At 41.1% G+C, this 19,157-nt stretch overlaps 1 protein-coding gene across 1 annotated transcript in view; it reads right to left on the reverse strand.

Annotated features, from left to right (window-relative positions):
* PTPRR (protein tyrosine phosphatase receptor type R) overlaps positions 1-17,204 on the reverse strand; it is a 153,375-nt gene extending 136,171 nt beyond the window's left edge. The window contains exons 1-2 of the mRNA XM_075501717.1: positions 17,144-17,204; positions 3,187-3,500 (exon numbers count right to left, since the gene is read on the reverse strand). Of these exons, the coding sequence (XP_075357832.1) occupies positions 3,187-3,500; positions 17,144-17,204 (375 nt within the window). The remainder of the gene's footprint in view (positions 1-3,186; positions 3,501-17,143) is intronic.
* Positions 17,205-19,157: the final 1,953 nt, after the last annotated feature.

Raw genomic sequence — 19,157 nt, forward strand, 5'->3', positions numbered from 1 at the left:
CAAAGCAATTTTCAGATGAGTTGGTCTCATGTCATTTAGAGAGATAGATAAACAGAACATATGGTTAAGCACTAAGGCATTTATAGAACAGTCAAAATGCTTCTAAGAGCTCTGGATTATCCTCACTTCCCTCAACAAACAATGTGCACTGAACACAGACACACACAAAAAAAGACAGGAACTTAATACTGGGTAACGTGATGGAAAGCCTTCAGTAATATAAAACTCACTCCCAGAAAACAAATCCCTCTTCTTCCTCCCTTAGGCAAACAAGCACTACAATTTCCCCAGGTTCGGTAAAATTACTTCTTAACATGCATTCTTTATTGATAGAGTCACAAAACATCACTGTTTAACACAATACCTGCAGAATTCTTGGCTTCATAGCACTCTGCTGTGCATTGGCAACATTTTGCTTGTCAGATGGTCTAGTCCTTAGCACAAAATGTAACCTTGTAATAGTTCTACATTAGGCATCCATTCACTCTACCTTTCCACCTCTATCATGAAGAAAATGGACCTCAAGTCACTGAAATTAGATTGAATTCAGTTTCCTCCCATCTGCAGAGCTGCAACAGCGTTGATTTATTTTAAAAAATAACCCTCATTGCTGGCTTTCATACTAAATCACAATGTGCACTAGTCATGTAACTGGATTACAGGAAACATTAACACTAGCAATTGCCCTTTCAAGTTGAGCAACCAACAACATTGCTAAAGGCTGGAACAAAAAGGGTCAGCCAGGGCAAAACAACAAATGTTGCCGCTTGCCCTATATGATAAAAACTGAAAAGCAGCAACAAGCAGTAAGTGCTAGTTCAAAACAAAGAGGGAGCAATATGCGTGTATTCAAACAAAACAGACTCCCTTGGCAATGACATTAACATTACCGTCTATTTAATGTGAAATTCAAGATGGAGAAACAAAACGTTGAAGTGCAGAGACCTGGAAGGAGCAGGGCTGTGTTTGGATTATGGCAACCACCCTGCTGTGGGACAGCTGCCCTTTGAAGGAAGACACCTTCAAAATTTCTTATTGTGGGCTTAGTCCAGTGAGATGTCTGACTCTCAGCTCTTCGGCTTTAAAACATACGCTTCCCCAAAGGCTTTTTCTGAAAGGGTGACATTAAAAACAAACCAAAAACGCTGTCCTTCAACACATCCAGAGATAGCTGAAGATCCCAAGCAACAAACAGCTTTCATGTCATGATTAGCTCATGCTGTTATGCCCCCCCCCTTAAAGCACATATGGTTCTCAGCCAGAACAGAAGGCTTCAGAGCAGCAGCTCCATCCTAGAAATGCAGTAGCAAAGCTTCAGACCGAGGTCACTTAATGAGAACTTAATGTAGATTTAATAGATCTTTTTTTTATGTGACTGCCAATTGAAAATCTGCCTCATTTAGCTTTTAATGCAGGCACAGAGCCAGTCAGCTAAAATCAGGGTAGCCCCAGAATAGTTTGCAGGATTATTCCATTGCAAGTTGAGGACTGCGGGTCTCCAAAAGTGTGCAAAGCTCTACTAAAATAACAGGCCATAGGTAACAGTGTCATTTAATGAAAAAATGAGGGGCCATGCATATTCTGAGTTCCTTGCACTAACAGAAAGATTTCACCTTCATAGGAGGTGAAGTAATGCTTGCTATGGAAAAAAAGAGAGCAGGTACCTTTACTATGGAGTTGGCCTTGCTGGCTTAGGCTAGCTTGGGGCATAGATGTATTCAGCTTGCTTGGCATCTCCTCCTCCTGATCAGTACCATTCAGTATTGGGACTCCACGTACAGTTGGCATGTCCCCAGTGAAGCAAGGCTGTCAGTACCTTATTTTGCTCTGATATGGACACTTACATACAACTGAATCTAGTCCACTGACTAAGCTAGCCATCTAATCTCAAATTAGGAGGTCTTGTTCATGTGGGATGCAACAAGTCCAGAGCACAGCTTTTTGAGCCTAGTTCTCTGATAGTATTTTTTAATTGTTAAAACTTTGATGTTAGACTAATAAAATTGCTACCCTTTTTTTTCTGATTATTCTTTTCTGTGTCACTAGCCTTTATTGCATTTGGTGCATTCATGAGGGCAGATCTCTAGAGGTACCAACAGTACAAGGAACTCGTATGTGATTCTGAAACACTTTGTGTGCTAACATGCCCTAGTGTTGTATGCTCTATCTTCTTTCCTTGTTTGTAAAGGCCATTCGCTTTTAATCTAGCATCTTTTGTACAGAGTAATTTATAGGATTAGGCAAATAGCTGCTGATTGTAATTAGTCACATTGTTTCAGTTTAGTCTTTATTAGTTCACTCTAATATGTGTGTGAGCGACTATGAATAGTTGTTCTTCCCTCCAGGAAGAAGGGTGAGCCCAATGCTCTTCTCCATAATCAAGCAGGGCTACCTATTCACCAGAGTGAGGCAGAGCAATGTCTGCAGAGCATATACAGACTGTGCTGTGCACTCCACAGAGGACAGCTCTACTGACAGTATGCTGCTCTGCTGGCATGAAGGGTGAGGATGCAGCAGGGTGGCATCAGTATGATTCCACTGACATGCCCTCCACTGCAGGAGGGAGCACTGCCATCACTTCTCTGAGAATGGGATAGATCACACACATAGTTAACCGAAAGAGGAGGGTCCCATATCATATCTCCCAGAAGGAGCACATACGGCTTACATTAACAAAAGCATAGTTCTTATTCTTTGCAAGCAATAGGCTTGTCTGCAAACAGCTATGTAAGCATAATGGTGGATTCACTGGAGAAATAGAAGTGAATGAAACCTTTGCGTCAGCCTTTTAAAATCTCCCTGCCTCTGTTGAATTGTTCCCTAAAGTACATTTTCTTGTGCCCTATTCAGAACAAGTTTAAAATCCATCCAGCAAAAGCAGTGCAAATACCAATAAAGACAAGAGGATTAAAGGCATTTGAGGCAAAGGTGAGTTCTTTACCTACAGAGAGGTTATATTCTGCACTGGTTCATCAGATTGCTTGTTGATCATGGTGAGGCTATATGAATGCAAGTTCTACTAAAGAGAAGAGCTTCAAAATGTGTGGTCGCTAGTTAGATTTAAACGATCATCCAGGCAGTAGAATACGAATTTTGGATACCCCACATTACAATCTATGTCTATATTTATCTACAGGCATATTTATTCACAAAACAACTCCAGAACTCAGAAAAAAAGGCACTTACCACAACAATCACATTTGTTGCAGGAATAGGAAGATTTTCCACTTCCAAATCTTGACCAGTCATAGCTAACAGATTGAGGGATGGGTCGTAGGCAGGTCTGGGGAAGGTTGATTTAACAATTATTGCAGGGTGCAGCTTGCTTATTTTGGTGTGGGAAGAAGAATGGAAATTTTGTTTAGAATTCTTATAACTGTCTGCATCCAGACTCTTCTCCACACTCTGCACATGGTGATAAATAAACACAGGTTTCCCACTCTTTCGTTGATGAATTGCCAAAAAGTGGTCATTGTCTCCAGAAAAGCAGCCTGCAGAAAGAGAAGAAGAAGAAGTTTAGAATGTCTCTCTTGGATATTCTGTAGATGGCACTGGAAATCTGATAAGATCTTTGGATTCTGCAAGATTTGGAAAGAATATTTGTGTAATACAAGAATTTCCTTAAAATCCCACAATGCAATTTCTACAGCAATAGCTTAACAACACTAGAGAGAGTCTACTAAGTATGTGAAGTGTATCACATTCTTAAACTCATTTTTACAGGGCTTTTAAAAATGTTATTTATACTTACAGCCAGGGTTACATTTCAAAAATGATGTGCAAGAGCAGAGCACATGCTAAGCCAAGTCCAACTTTTGTATCGGCATCAACTCCAATAGGAAAACATATGCAGTCACTTTCTGATTTATTTAATCAACCAGTAATACCAAAGATGAGAATTGCTGTGATCACCTTTTATATATGGGGTCTTGAGGAGAAAAGGCCAAGAACCAGATCCAAATATCAGACTTAAACATGTAAGAAAGAGAAGAAAGGTAAAACTCAGATGCCTGAGACCATAATCATAATTCTGCATTCCCTGTTCAGCTGCCATTATCTGCGTAGATCAGGAGGCCTTATAGTCCCTTGTGCCAACTCCTTTTATGACCCAGCCTACAGCCAAGCATTGTCTAGCCAGCCAACAGAGCACCTGGCTCTCTGCAGAGGAGATATAGGTGTGTGGATTTAGCCATAACTTGCATACCTTGGTGCTGGGCACAAGAACTCTTTTAGATTACATGCTTTGAATAAACTGTGTATTAGTAAAAAATAAGTTTTCTTTTGATAGTCAAACTAATTCCTAATGATGCCTTTATAATAGGAACCAGAACTAAAGTTTCATTTGATTTTTTTTAATGGGTGAAACCTAGTGAATCTTCAGTTCCATTGTGAAGAACAGAACAGTTACAACAGCCCAGTTCAGCTCCCAGTCTGGAAGTCAAGCTGTCCTTCTGAGCAGAAAAATAGGCAAGGATCAGCTCCTTTATAGATAAAAAGTAGCTGAAGCTGCATTAGTCATCTCCTGGAAGTGTGCTCGAAGAAACCCACTGTGGTACAAAAGGGACTTTGTGTTCTAAGAGAGGTGAACCTGGAGAGCTCACTCTGATCAGCCTGGAATTTCCTCTTCAGAAGCTGTTGGAGTTAATGGCAATGTTGCATTTGTGCACTGATTTTTAGTAAAAAAAAAAAAAAAACAACAAAAACCCCAATGTTATTTTAATTCTCATAATGAGCTATGAAGAACAGCTCAGAACCAACAGCATGTTTCTATTCAGGTTGAACAAGAAATCATTTTGTTCTATTCAGACTAATTTTTGCCTCTGATTTTTATGCTTCTGTAAGCAAATCAAAATAATCAGTCATTTGCACAGCTCTACCCAGTGACCTTAGGAGATTTCAGTGTAGGTAATTACATTCTGTTGACCTAATTTCCTCATGAAATTTCGGTTAGGAAAATCAAGGACAATACCTTATCTGTGCTATAGTATTTCTGTGCATCATTGGGAAATGCATTCTCTGCCAGAAGCGGGCCCATGTCAGTAGGAGGTGAAGAAATTCATAACATACATGAGCAGAAAATCAATAGGAAGAAGACAGAACACAGAATCCTGCATTTTGCATATACTTAGAGATCCTCCTAGTGTAAATATGATGCCAAACCTAAGGCTACTCTTTTAAATGGTAAAAACAAACACTGACAATTTCGTAGATGACCACTGAGGTCAGATGTGTACAGCTGTTGTCAGGTTTTGATTGGGAAGATGACTGAGAGCAGGAGAAAAGAGAAAGTCTTAAAGATAGCTGAATTTCAAAGCTTGCTAAGCTTGCTGGGATCTCATTAAGCTTTGTGGGGGTTGGCTTCAATGATAAAATCCTGAGGGCTGGTCTTACCTAGCAATTGAGAGAGTTGTGTGAATGGCAAAATAAAAACAAGGAAACGTCAGCACTTCTTATAGTCACCTACTTCTCATAGTCACCTCTTTGTTGAATTTATTTTCATGTCTCCTTCACAGACAACCAGTATTCCAAAACTGATCACAGAAAAAAATAATATAACTATTAGCCCAAATTTTTCACTGCATAATATTAAGGTAAATCCCAAGCATGACTTCAGAGTTAATCCTGACTGAATCCAGAGTAACACAGAAAAAACTGAATGGTTGTCTTATTTTTGATAAAACAATAGTTAAAGGGACTCCCCAAAAAGCCTGCCTGCTCATGAACCTCAGTACTTTTTAACAGTGGTATCACCATTTCCCACTAAATCCCAGCAGGCTCTCTTCCGTTAGAATGCTAAAAATCACATCAGTAACACAGTTCCCTGCAGCAGATTCAATTGATACATGATCCATCGCAGCAGATTTTCAAGATGGACAACAAAATATACTTTGGTAATGGCCTATCCTGTAGAAATGAGAAGTTAACAAGTCTAATTACATAACATCTTCTTTGCACTCACACAAACCTATTTTTACCAGCTGACAGTGCAGAAGTTCAAATATGTCCCAAGAAAATTACTAGGCTGAACTTGGTTTTCTGAGAAGTCCACACAGCCCCAGTAGCTTATGCAGGTTACATGCATTTACAGTGCCCCATGTGAAAAACTTCATTGATCTTAGTAGACTATGGATAAAGCCCTAACCAAGATCAGACTCTGGCTCCCAGACTCTGCTCTGACTCCTATGGATGCCTCAGGTGACCCTAACAAGTGGGCCACCCTTGATACTACAGGGGAACCTAAAGCTTCCTCTTAATCTGATGAAGGGGGGAAATATTCCTTCTTCACCCCCAAGCTTCAGCTCTTGAACACAAGCAGTACGCACCAATGAGACACTCGGAGAAATAAGTAATCGGAAACACCAGCACTTCTGCTACACGTCACCTTTAAATATTGCTGGCCTCCAACCCTTAAGAGAGAAGACTGGGATTCCCATATCAAGTTCTGTACCTATACAGAAAAAGCAAATACTCCTTTGTGGCCCTCGGGGAAACCATCAGAAGCATGAAGAACTGAAGTACCACAGTATGATAGCAAAAAGTGATTTTGGTGTCTTTCAAGCTTCAGATATCCCAACATACACAGAAATTCAGAAAATGAGGCTTAGGACAAGGCTCAAAAAATAGAATTCCTAGAAGTATCTCTTTCATAAGCTTAGCAAACTTGATCCTAAGGTGAATTTTGATATTCTGCTCACACTACCCTGTTTGAACTCTACTTCAGGATCTACAGTTATTCATGGCTGACTTGTAATATTCACCCAGTGTTGATATCACCCTTTAACTAAAATAATTTTATTCCTTCTCCTAAAATTCCCTCCCCTCAAGTGTATTTACAAAGAATTATAGTTTATTCTGCCTTGACATTGAGGATAACAGACTAGATGTTCAGAATGTGATTCCATGCTACTACTTCTAATCAAAAAGATGCTGAATCTTCACCTATTTCTCAGCTAAGTATAGCTATTTTTATGTCAATGGAAAATTTTATTTCATTATTTGTTCCAAAATGAACAATAATCAGTGGCTACTTTCAAACTCACATCAGAACTTCTCAGCAGCAGGTCTGTATCTACCCTTGCTCCCGGAAGACAGCCTACCCTTCCTTCATCTAGAACATCTCATGTAATAACCATTCCTATTCCCTTTAGTAACATATGCTGCACTGTGACTTGATACTGGCATGATTTGTTGATTCTTTCTTCCAATTCTTCTGTCTGCACAATGTCGTGATTGGTCACGACTCTTTTTCTTAGGCTCTGGCTCCTGATGAATATTGCTGCTTCTTCCTCTGTTCTTTCCTACTGATTGACTTTTCCTTCTTCCTTGCAACTCCTTACATGCTGCTGCTGCTTTTCCTTAGATTTTTTTTTTTTAACAAGAAGGTCTGTCTTGATCTTGCTTCCATGTTCCTCCACTGTAACCCCCACTCTTTAATTTAGCTTCTCCTGTACAACAGTATTCTCATTCCTCAAAATCTCAGATTATCTTTAGTTGCATTTCCAGTCCCTGGAGCTTTGCTTCTAGAACCTCTACCAAGTGAAACACTTCATCTATTAATAAAGTGCAACAAGAAGCTCCAGAGTGATGTAGAATGCATACTTCCTATATCTTGAATACCTTCACTGCTTGTGCTAATTTCAGTATTCCACCATTGCCACCAGTTGCCATCTTTGTCTTCATCATCCTTCCTGGAAAGGAAAATTGGAAAAATCCCTACGAAACTCCCTGTTCTTCTGGTTCCAGCTGTTCTGCTTCCTGGTTCCAGCTATGTGTTCACTTGATTTTCTTAGCTGTCTGCAGAAACATAGAAGATTCTGTCCTGAATTAAAAAGAAAAAAATATCCAATCTACAGAAAAATGATGGATAATGGGTCAGTAGAAGTCCACGTGAAATACCCACATGGTCCCAGTATATGGGAAGCACAAAAGTTTCTTATGGTAATAGATGGGTAAATCACAAGAATGCTAGATAGCATATGCTGCTGAGCCTGTCTTACACTACAAATGTGTATTACATATGCAGAAATGAAAGCCTATAATAAATAGTAATTCTGATGTGAAAAATGTTGTGGGCAATTTTGACTGTCCCCGTTGGCCTCTGCTTAACAGAGAAATCCCAAGATTTCTCTAGATTGTCTTGACTCCCTGAATAGTTCAAAGAGTTGACATTTTATTTTAAAGCAACCTGCCAGAAAATTGTTAGGCTCCCAATTCCCAAATAACCTCCACTTTCTCTAAAATAGACAGATAAAAAACTTCAAGATAGTCAAGATCCATTAATAAGCCAGTAACACAGTAGCACAGTTTTCTCTTTTTAAAACATAAAAATATCACACCTTTACAGATTTTTTATCTCACAACCTCTAGAGCCAGAAACCAGAACTTTATTTGACTGGAAAAGGAGAGTCCCAGTGGGACATAACATTCTTTTGTAAACCTGATAGGGCCAAGTTAATGGTGTCTAAAGTCTTAATGTGTGTCTGGAAAAACAATTTGAGGTCACTGTCTCAAGTCTCATTATTTGTTTTAATCTGAACAAATTAGATTCATAATAAGGTATGCTCCTGAATGTTCCTATTTTCTGTAATGAAAGGTATACTGTATATTTACTACTTGTAAGTAGTACAGTCACCCCAAATCCATCAACAGAACTGCAGAACTGCTGTGCTACACCTGACTAGTAAGTAAAATGCACAAGTGAATATAGACACATAGTGCATATGTTTTAAAACTCACACTTAATACTATAACTAGCACTCTAATAACACTGAAGTCTCTTTATAGTTACAGATATCTTGGTATATTACACAGCTTGAGATTTTCATGCTAACAAGCTGGAAATTGGAGGAAAAAAGGCAGAAAATGTAGAGTTATTTCATAAGGAAAAAACATGCTGAAACTTGACTGGTTTCAAAGATAAATTTAACTCAAATGCAATTTGAGTTACAGTATTTAATGCTGTTGATAAATAATTTTTCATTTTCAGTAAAAAGACTTACTGAACTTTGGTAATTAAATTTTGTACCCTGAGCTCCATATGCTTTTTTTCTTTCTGTTTAGCTGACCGTTCTGAAAGATGCTCTTTATCCCATACAACCTTTCTTCACAACCTATAAACCAGCCTCAGACTTTGGACAGGCTCAGTCTTTATCATCTCTTGCACAAGGGTTCATCTCTTCTTGAACAGCCACCCAGAGTCACTGTGAGAGGCAGGTCAATGTACTCATGCAGAGCATTGATCAATCCTCTCCAATAATGCCAATGTTGCTACAGCTAGGAGATTCATTGCCTGCCTCTTTTTAGTCCGTTGAGATGGATATGGCCTCACACCCTGCAGAGCAGAGTTTGCAGTTCTCTTTGGTCTATATAAGGGCCAAGTAGACATTGGCCAAGAGGAAGGGGAAAAAAAAAATCTCTCTTAGCATCTGTGCTAAAATGCTTAATATTATGCCAACCATTTATGATCATGGCTCTAACTCTCAGGAGTCCTGATGACAAAGATACTAAGGGAAATACTAGCTATTGGTAATTTCTAGGCATAGGATAAACACTACTATAGGTTTAAAAGACTTTTGTCTTCTCTGGGCTGTGAATGTTGTCCCTTTTGGTGCAGGCAATGGGACCATCCTTTGGCTGTGACTTTAAAAGATACAAAAGCCTACCGCTTTATCCCTGTTTCATCTACCTTACAGGGAAAACACCCAAAACATATCAAGAAGAGTTAACATATCTGGTGGGAAATAAAAATGTTTTAAATAATGCTGAAAGCACAACTGAAAACAAAAGCTGTCTGAAGGCAATATGCCTTGCATCTGTACTGTCTAGTTAACAGTATGTCTTACTGTCAGCAAAGTAGTACATCAATCAAGTTTAAATCTCATTAGGATAGGCTATGCAGTTTTAGCCAAACACAAATTATTGTCCAACTTTAGCAAGGTGGATGAAGAATTATTAGCAATAAAATGCAGTTAAACAGTGGCAAAAATATGACTTTGCTATTAGCTGGACAACAGAACATACTTTTAAAAGGTGAGGCAAACAAGGAAAAGCTGGAAAAGAAAAAATATGAATCCACTTACTGGTTTGGTAGCACATGCATGGAGCAACACATTGGAAGTTTTGGAACTGACAAAAGAATTCACCTGGGAAAATACTTTCCCACATGTAACAGTCCTTGTAGCAGAGGGACTTGCAGGCTGTGACTGTTTCCGTCATTTGGAGAATAACGCCAAAACACAAAGCCTGATCAGATCCTTCCTTCACACCACAGCTTCCTCTTAAGACAAACCCTGTTAGAGCAATACAAATGAAGCTATTCCCTACCCAAAGTAAGCTGCTAGACCTAATGGTCTTTCACTGGGCATGCTCCTGCATAGCTTCTCATGGCCTCCTTCAGCTAGAAGAAGTTTCTCAGCCCTGTTACATTCAAAGTCTTGTTCATGAGCAAAGAGGAAGCACACCTTATACATGTAAGTAAAGCCAAGAGTTTATTCATAGCATAATGAAAATCTTAACAATCTAATTCAAGAAGCATAGTTAGTCTAGATCTAACTTTTATAGAAAAACAAAGAATAATAATACAGAAAAAGTCACAATAACAGCAACAATACAATTAAAATTGTCTACCCCTTTCCCTAGTGTTATGCTCACCCCTCCACTGCTTCTCTGGGTCCCAAGGTCAGTGGTTTCACACTGGTGTTGGCAATGGGGGGATGTTATAAGCAGTTGTCAGCATCTGGAGTCCTCCTCCGGGAGGAGTATGATGTTCATGCTGATGGATTCTTCTTCCTCCTCTCTTCTTCCTTCCTCTTAGGGCCATATATATATTTGTTTGGTAACATGCATTTACACCTTTCTCTTTCTTCATTTGGTCTGCAGCTCCAGGTTACATCTGAATTTTCTATAAATGGTGCCATGTACCTATGTTAGATTCTTTGTTCTCTTTGTTAAACCCTAAAACCAGTTTTCTCAAGCTCCAGGTCTGCATTTTTATCTATTATTGAGCCGTTTATAGCACAGGGTCTTCAGTGCCAAGCCTGTGCCCCAACTTTTACCGTCCCACGCCTGCACTGCTCTACACCGCATCCTGTGCCTCCCCTCTCAGTGCCTCTGCTGTTCTACCAGGCCTGTGGTACTGCTATCTGTATAAAACTAGATTTGCACCACACAAAGATAAACAAGAGTAAAACAGATATAGACACTTGGTCAATTAGAGAAACTGCTGTCGGAGCTAAACCAAGTAAAACAGGCAGGTCAAGGAAAGTTCGGGCAGAGCAGGCCTGACAAGCCCCAGTCACGAGGCCTTGCAAACTCAGTACAAAAGTTATGGCTTTCTTATTAGCAAAGGCAACACCGTATTACAGGGCTACAAGGTCACAGTCATAGAAAGGAGGTCACAGGAAGTCATAGGAAGGATGATGCTTTCAGCATCATCAAGGTCATAGGAAGGGTTCTATGCTTTCCTACCTAGGTCCAGTAATCAAAAGGCCAGGCCTTTTGCAGCAGAGGAACAGTACCCATGATGTCAAAATTCAGAGCAAGTAACCTACACCAGAGCTAAGCAAGCATAGAACAGGACAATTGTAAAAATTTGGAAAAATATTTTTATTTGCCCTTAAACAAAATGTTCAGAACTTTTGATCAAAACAAAAAATTCAGACAAAATCAATTCATACAAAATGTGTGTCTGTATGTGTGCAGGTGTATATACAATTCATTTTTCTGTGTGTGTTTGTGCGTATGACAGCGAGCAAGCGCATGCACACGCATGTGAGAGATTGCGAGAGCACCCCCGAGAGAGGGAGGGAGTACACACAAGAGAGGGAGGGGGAGAGAGGGATGATTGCAAGGATTTTTTTCTCCTTTTCTAATAAGCAATCTGCTGAAAATAGAAAGAACTGCAAATTCATTTTTGCTGAATTTGTCCTTTTCAGTAAGGGGGAAAAAAAAAAGCTCTGGCCAAAAATATCCACAGCTACAGTGAATTTGAATTAAGCACAAGTGGTATCTTTTTCAAAAAGACACTTTGCATCTCATTTTATGGGCCTGTTGCCTGATATGTCAATAATGAAACTGGATACCACAGACCATTGATTTCACCAGGTCTACTCATGTGAATTAAGAGATGAGCCATTGGTCCCAAAGGCACTTAAGTAAACTGCCATACTTATGCCCTGGCACTAATGTACTGTATAGTCTCACATGAGACTTTTTTTCCAGAAGGTGTGAGAAAGTGCTGCATCAATTTGCTAATTTTGTGATTACTGTCATTTTCCAAATGAAGGTTGTGGCTAAACTTTGCTCTGCATAACATGGATGTAAATATATAGTATCTCCACGAAAATCCATAGCTGGTATGAAGGGAAGTCAAATTCAGTCTTAAAGTTTTGGCTGGGTTTTTTTGCAGTAATACTGCTCTAGGAAATCACACTGAGGATTTCTGAGAAGATCTCATTAAGCTTCTCCAAGTACTTACTCCGAAGCCATGCTGAAAATCCTACAGGACAATGACTGTGCTTTATGGAGTAAGAGTTCCTTTATGGAGTAAGAGTTCCACTCCTTCTAGTCCCCCACATCAAGTCTCATAACATCCCCGTGGAGGGGACCACCACTAAACACAGCCACCCACTGTTATCTCATTAGTCTACTTCTGAGAGACAGACTCCCCCAAGAGCCCAATTCATGGTTTTTCAGCAAGTCTCCTGCTTCACTCTCCAGAGAAGCTGGAACCAGCCTTTGCCATCTAAGATGTTTCAGTCTTCTCATAATACAACAAATGAAATTAGGCAGGAATTCCAAGATCATAAACCTCAGTAATTTCCTAATGGATGTACCGAACATAAACCTCTCATAGAAGATGATGTCTTTCAAAATTATGAATAGCAAGAATTTCCACATGTAAAAACATGACAAGAGTCTCTTTTCCAACTAAATACTTCCTCAAAAATACGAAGTCAGTTACTGAACTATAAAACTATTTCTCTCCAACAGAACCTTTTAAAAGACAGATGACTATCCTCTGATTATCCATGAGTCTCCTAATAAAAGGCACAAATGTCTATTCTAGTAAAAACACCCACTCATGGCCAGCAAAATGTTTTCTAAAGAAGGCAATTATAAGTACCAGCTTCATTTAGATTACGTTAGTGTAATGAAGCAGAATTCCAATACGTTTTTAACGCTCCTTCACGTTCACTCTAAATGTATTTAGAAGCTAGCATTATTCACTCATTAGTATGAGGATACTGAAATGGATCTGATTGCAAATGTATTTTGTGCAGATCTCACCTCAGCCCTAGAAGTACAGTCCCTGGGTTTTCTTATTTTTGTGACAAAGCTTGTGCATTTTTTAGAAAATAGGACCCCCAAACACTTCAGTAGAAACTGCAGTCCATTCAAGTAATTTCCAACCATGAGAATACCACACAGTGCATGTTTGACCAGAAAAGCTGAAGTAGTAGTTTCTGCTCAGTAGGACTTAGTAAAATCACCCTGTGGACTTTGGTAAAAATTAACTGAGAACCAGTCTAGCATATTTATATGTTTCTACACCTAGTGAATTCCACCCAATGGAGTGTTAATTTGTGGTCAAAGAAATTTTGGTTTTGATATAAGCAATCCTCATGTTATTACACCATTGCCCCAAGAAGATAAAATGCCACTATTTCCTACATTGAATTTTACCTGATTCAGCTGATGGGCTTGGGGAATGGATCCATCAAGAGCACGAGACAAGGACCTACATGCTTCCTCTCTGAAAAGGCTAGTAGGGAAGTATTGGTCCATACTGACTTAAGGTTGTCAATGCATCTCTTCACTGATGAAGACAATAATAAAATGAGGTAATAGAAGTCCTTAGCAAGCTAGCGTAAGAAGGCCTTTGCTCAAGAAACCATGACTTAGACGACCTGACCAAATCTTCAGTTTTTAAGTTTTTGCTTTCCAGGACCAGGGTTCGTTCATCTTAGAACCAAAATCTGCAAAAATGCTCTCTTAAAGTGAGATTTTTTAATGTAAGACAGGTGGTGGGTTGACATGGTGATTGTTAACTAAGTTTTTTTTCTTGTCTAGTTGATCTTCCTAGCCTAATTCCTGTGACTGGGTATTTAATTCATCATATATTTTAGTTCTGTTCACAAAATTTATTAAAAAAGAAAATGAGGTGAAATAGTTGAGGTGAAGTTAGTTGAGTAATCTGGATGATGCAAATGGTTCTGATTACAAGTTATTCAAATGCATCACTTTGTGTTTTTGCTACCACCTGCCATTCTTTTACAAGCAAACAATGCTTCCTGGTCATCTTGGAAGACATTAGTTTTTTATTGCAAGAACATGTATTAGATCATACCTACTAAAAAAGAGCATAACCTGCGCTGCCTTGCAGTCTCTCATGCAACACATAATATAAGTTGAAGGTTCATGCTGACCTGTAATCAGTCGCTACAGATTTAGGTCTTCATCCAACAGCAAGCTCTATATAGGTTGATTACTTCACCTGCTGCACTCAGCAGAAGGGCCTAATTCTGTTTTGAGAGGTGCACACACAAGTGTCTTTGATTTCAGCAAGCAATATATGGGTATATCAACAGCACAGTTGGATTTAATTTTCTGTTTACACAGCTGTCATGCTTTATTGGAATCGGTATCTAAATCAACTTAGTAAAACGGTTCCTTTTTAAGCACATGAAAATTCCTGATCACATTTTTGACAAGAATATTTTCCATTTTTTGTGTGAATACATATGTGGCTACTGTAACACAACCATAGTAGAATTGTCTTTCCATAGCAAACCAGATTTGCAATATGACATGCATTACCTTTCCATTACAAAGCACTATTTAAACACATTACAGAATGAATTTTTTTTGCTGTAGCGCTAGCTCAAGTAAATGTAGAATTATGTTTTCTCTAAAATCTATTATCACCAAGTGATATCAAGGGAGATTCTGTTAATGTCTGCTGACAGTTTCTTTAGCATTCCCTAGAAGCATGCCTCATGTATATTCAGCCTAGGAATAAAAAAGCCAAGCAGTTTCCATCACATTACAAAAAAATTGACATTCGGGATATAATTTGTGACCTAGCACTAATGGCAAGTGGAATGCGTGTTGTGATTCCACGTGAACCAAAGCTGCAAAATCACCATCAATAATTCATAAGTTTAGGCTATACATAAAAGATGTCCATAGCGGTAGCCTGTGTAAGACCAAATTTTCTACTTGCATCAGATGAAACAGAGAAATCTTAGCAGTTTAAGCTTGCTATGTTATGTCATTTGTTGTGACATCTTCAATGACTTCCAACAAGATCCAGTTGTATGCAGTTCTGCCTTAGAGGAAGCACAGCTCTTGTGCTCAATGGGAGCGGTGCCCAATATGCAAAGGTTGAATTCAGCTCCTGTCGATCCTCTCTGCTGCCTTCTCCGAAACAATTATTTCCCAAGATTGCCCAGGGAACAAAGTAACACCATATAAATGTCTATTTTCCTCTCTTTTTATCATGATTAGAGACACTCTCCTAATAAAGGCCAAGCTTTGTTTGCAAGCATTCCCAGTAACTTAATGAAACAAGTAAAACTTAGTAAGGAAAGTAAATGGCTTACTGGCAGGATATAAACCCAGTTTCCAGTAGTAGGATAGAAAAATGAACCACATCAAAACTAATGCAAAGTCCACTATTAACAGAGGATACACTGAGATTAGAAGGCATGTTATGTCAAATAGACGAATTTTGTACAGATGATCATTTTAATACATGTTGTAAAAGAACAATCTAAAAGCAGCTTAAGGCATTTATTAAAGTGGATCACGAAATGCTCCCTATCTTTCACTCAATAATCTCTTGCACATATGAATATAAGGCATAACAGCATCAGCTTCCTAACTATAGATGTACAGGAAAGAGGCTCTTCAGATTTTATGAAGTGTAGCCTAATATTCCAGGGCAATAAAATACCAATAACCAAGGCAAACCACTTCTCCTGACAGCAGCAAACAAAAGAATGCAGTGCCCGCTTCCTGATGTATCCATACAAACAATTATTTTCATAACACAGCCTAGTGGGGGGGGGGGGGGGGGCATACATGTTCATGCACTGCTTCCACATTAAAAGAGACATGAAGTTCAATTATTACTTTAATGATTCTGCAGTAAGGCAATGCAAATTAGTTGTGTCTGAAAAATCTCTCCTAAAAACAACATTCCCGGGAGCAAAAGGATCAGTACCTGTGCATTTAATTATTGTTCTTAATTAAACTTCAGTGAAGTTAAAAGCAGGGTGCAAAGCCATTTACTACTTCAGAAGTAGCTATGTTTGCCATAAATGAGAAAACAAAGAAACTCTTCAACTTTACTAATTGAGAAGTTATTTCAATTATACAGTTACCCTAGATTTTATTGCCTTCCTAAGATTATATATGCTTAAGTCTGCACAGGAGAGAGAGAGACTCTGAAAAATAAGCAGTTTTTCATGACTTAAAAGAAGCCCGAGATTTATGCCAGAAATATAAGCTATGAGTATCAGAACGAAACTGGCAGTGGAACTTCGTGTATGTACTAGGGCGCTCATCGCTCACCACATTTCTGAATGAGGCACACGTTTTGCTAGCAAAGCAGAGAGAGGATTTATTATCACTGCTACACCGCTACAGCCGAAGCGCCTGCTGTCGCAGCTGAAATTTCCCTTTCTAAAAATCCTGCTGCCACGAGCAGATACAAGTAGCAACGCCTACCCCCAATAAATTAAAAAAAAAAAAAAAAAAAGAAGAAAAAGGGATAAAGACGCACGATCTCCTTTCGCTGCCCCAACCCCCGGCCAGGTCCACCGGATCCGGGGCCGGAGGGCGGCCGCTCCGCGGGGCGCTGGGCGCGGGGCGCTGGGCACAGAGCGCGGGGCTCGCCCGCCGCCCGCCTCGCCGCGGCCGCGCGGGGCCGCCCGCTGTCCGCGGTGCTGAAACGCGCTCGCGCCGCCCGCCGCTGCCCGCCTGGGGCTGGCCTGCCGTTACCTCGCGCGCGCGCCGAGCCCCCGCGGGGCCGGTACCCCCCCCCCCGCCACAACAGGTGCGCCGCCGGGCGCAAGCAGGTGCCCGCCGCCCTCCCCTCCCCGCCCCGCTCCGCCGTCCGGCCCCGGCCGCCCCCGCTCACCTGCGGCGCGAAGGTGGAGCAGGAGGCACAGCGCCCGGAGGCAGGCGGCCGCCCGCCGCATGGTGCGAACCGAGCCGAGCCGAGCCGGGCAGCGCCGCGCCACCGCGTCCCGCTCCCCCCCGCCCCCGTCAGTGAGCATGCCTGGGAGCGGGCTGCGCATGCGCAGCGCCGCGCGGGCGGGAGGGCGGTTGGGCGGCCGGGTGGCCTCACCTGCCTCCTCGGCGCCGGCTGAGGCGAGGGGTGAGCCCGGGCGGCGGGAAGCGGCGGTGGCCGGCTCTGAGATCGCCCCCACGCCAGCGGGAGATGGGGTTGTGGAAGGGCCGCGGGGAGCCGAAGTGTCCGGGGACGAGAGGCGAAGGGAGAGGTCTCCAGTTCCAGCCGCACGTCTGGGCAGGAGGCGATAGCGAGGGGGGCGGTTTCTCCCTCAGCTCCCAGCTGAAGCAGCAGTCGGGGCTCGCTGCTGCAGCGAAGCGGTGGGTTTTGCATCTCCCCAATATTGCAGCGCTGATGAGGCTCGTCTCAGATTTGGCGTGTCTAGGAGGACTTTGACGACGCGTGGTTTTGTGCTTGCAGCGGAGGCAATCCTCCCCTTCAATATGTTGTGAAACACGTTGTGTTGTAAAATAAGCAGTTAGCAAAAACTGCGTGATGGAAATCACGGCTGATACAGAAATAGAGTAACATTTGCTTGGGATCTGGTGAACTCCAGGCAGTGGCTCAGACCAGGCTGATGCAACACCTACTCAGGAGACACGTAGGAAATTTGATTACATGGGTATCAGAGACCCATATAAACAGGCCAAACATGAAACAGCCCTGTAACCAGATCATTTTCTAAAGTTGAGTTTAATTGATCAAAAGAGTCACTGGAGACTAACCTTGAGAGGAAGCAGCAGATGTGTCACCCGGCAAGTGATCTGTCTACAGCCTACTGCTGGATGTGGCAAGCAGTGTACACGCACAGTCAGGTCTGCGGCTGAAATGATGAGTCCTAAATAGAAAATAACAAAGGAGATAACAGAGCTTGCTTGCTTCTAACTGGCTTTAAATGAACCTTTGCGCAGAAATTGTCTTCATATGAAGATGGGAAGGGCTGCACAGGGCCTGATATCTAGATGCAATTGCATGTGTGACTGTACGTATGTAAATGAGCTTCCTTTGCCAGCCCCCACACGGCTGTTCACATACGTGTAGACAGTTAGGTCGTTTGCTTGACAGCATCATAAGTGAAAAAAGGCTTGGGTTGGAAGACAGCACTCAATCTTGAGCTCTGCCCGAAATGGGGAATTAAAATGATCAAGGGGATTTTTGAACAAGGAGTGGTATTTGAGCCCTGTCATCTCAGTAATATCTTTTATAGGTATTGTGCCTCAGATGCCCTGCTAAGTCGTTAGATTTCTGCTGCTTCCTCTACTGAGATGGTAATTTGCTGTGGATATATACAAATTGCAGCACATCCTGTTCCAGTTTAATCCTACTAGTTCTGACTAGTAGAAATGAAAGCAAAAAGAAGTGAAAGAAAGAAGTCTATCCATGCAGTGCACCCCACTTGTGCCCCCACAACTGCAGTTCCTATGTGCCCAGGCCTCAGAGGTATACATATGGGAAAAACAAGTAGGGGGCTATACTTCCATCTGTAATTTGTGCAGTGCAAATTACAATTCAGCCAACTCCTAGGGAAAGACGCAAGAAAAATTTACTTACAGTCCTCTGGTGTTTTGTTATTGTCCACAAGTCATCACCCTTGTGTGCTCTAGGTAAGGATTTAGGGTCAAATATGTCAACAGGATAACTCCACTGAAGCTAATGGTATTGATTTGTCCCCATGTGGTTACAGATGAGGCGGCTGTGGTTTCATATGATTGAGCACTGTAGCAATATCTACTCACCTCACTTGTAGAGCCTTAAGGCACAAAGACCAGATGACTCACCACTACTCTGTGAAGAAAATTGTTTTCCACTGGGGAAATGTCTTGAGATATGGTTTTGAGCCCACAGCCAAGAAAACATTTAG

The sequence above is a fragment of the Mycteria americana genome, chromosome 1 (genome assembly GCF_035582795.1).
Source record: "Mycteria americana isolate JAX WOST 10 ecotype Jacksonville Zoo and Gardens chromosome 1, USCA_MyAme_1.0, whole genome shotgun sequence".
In the NCBI taxonomy this organism is placed as follows: domain Eukaryota; kingdom Metazoa; phylum Chordata; class Aves; order Ciconiiformes; family Ciconiidae; genus Mycteria; species Mycteria americana.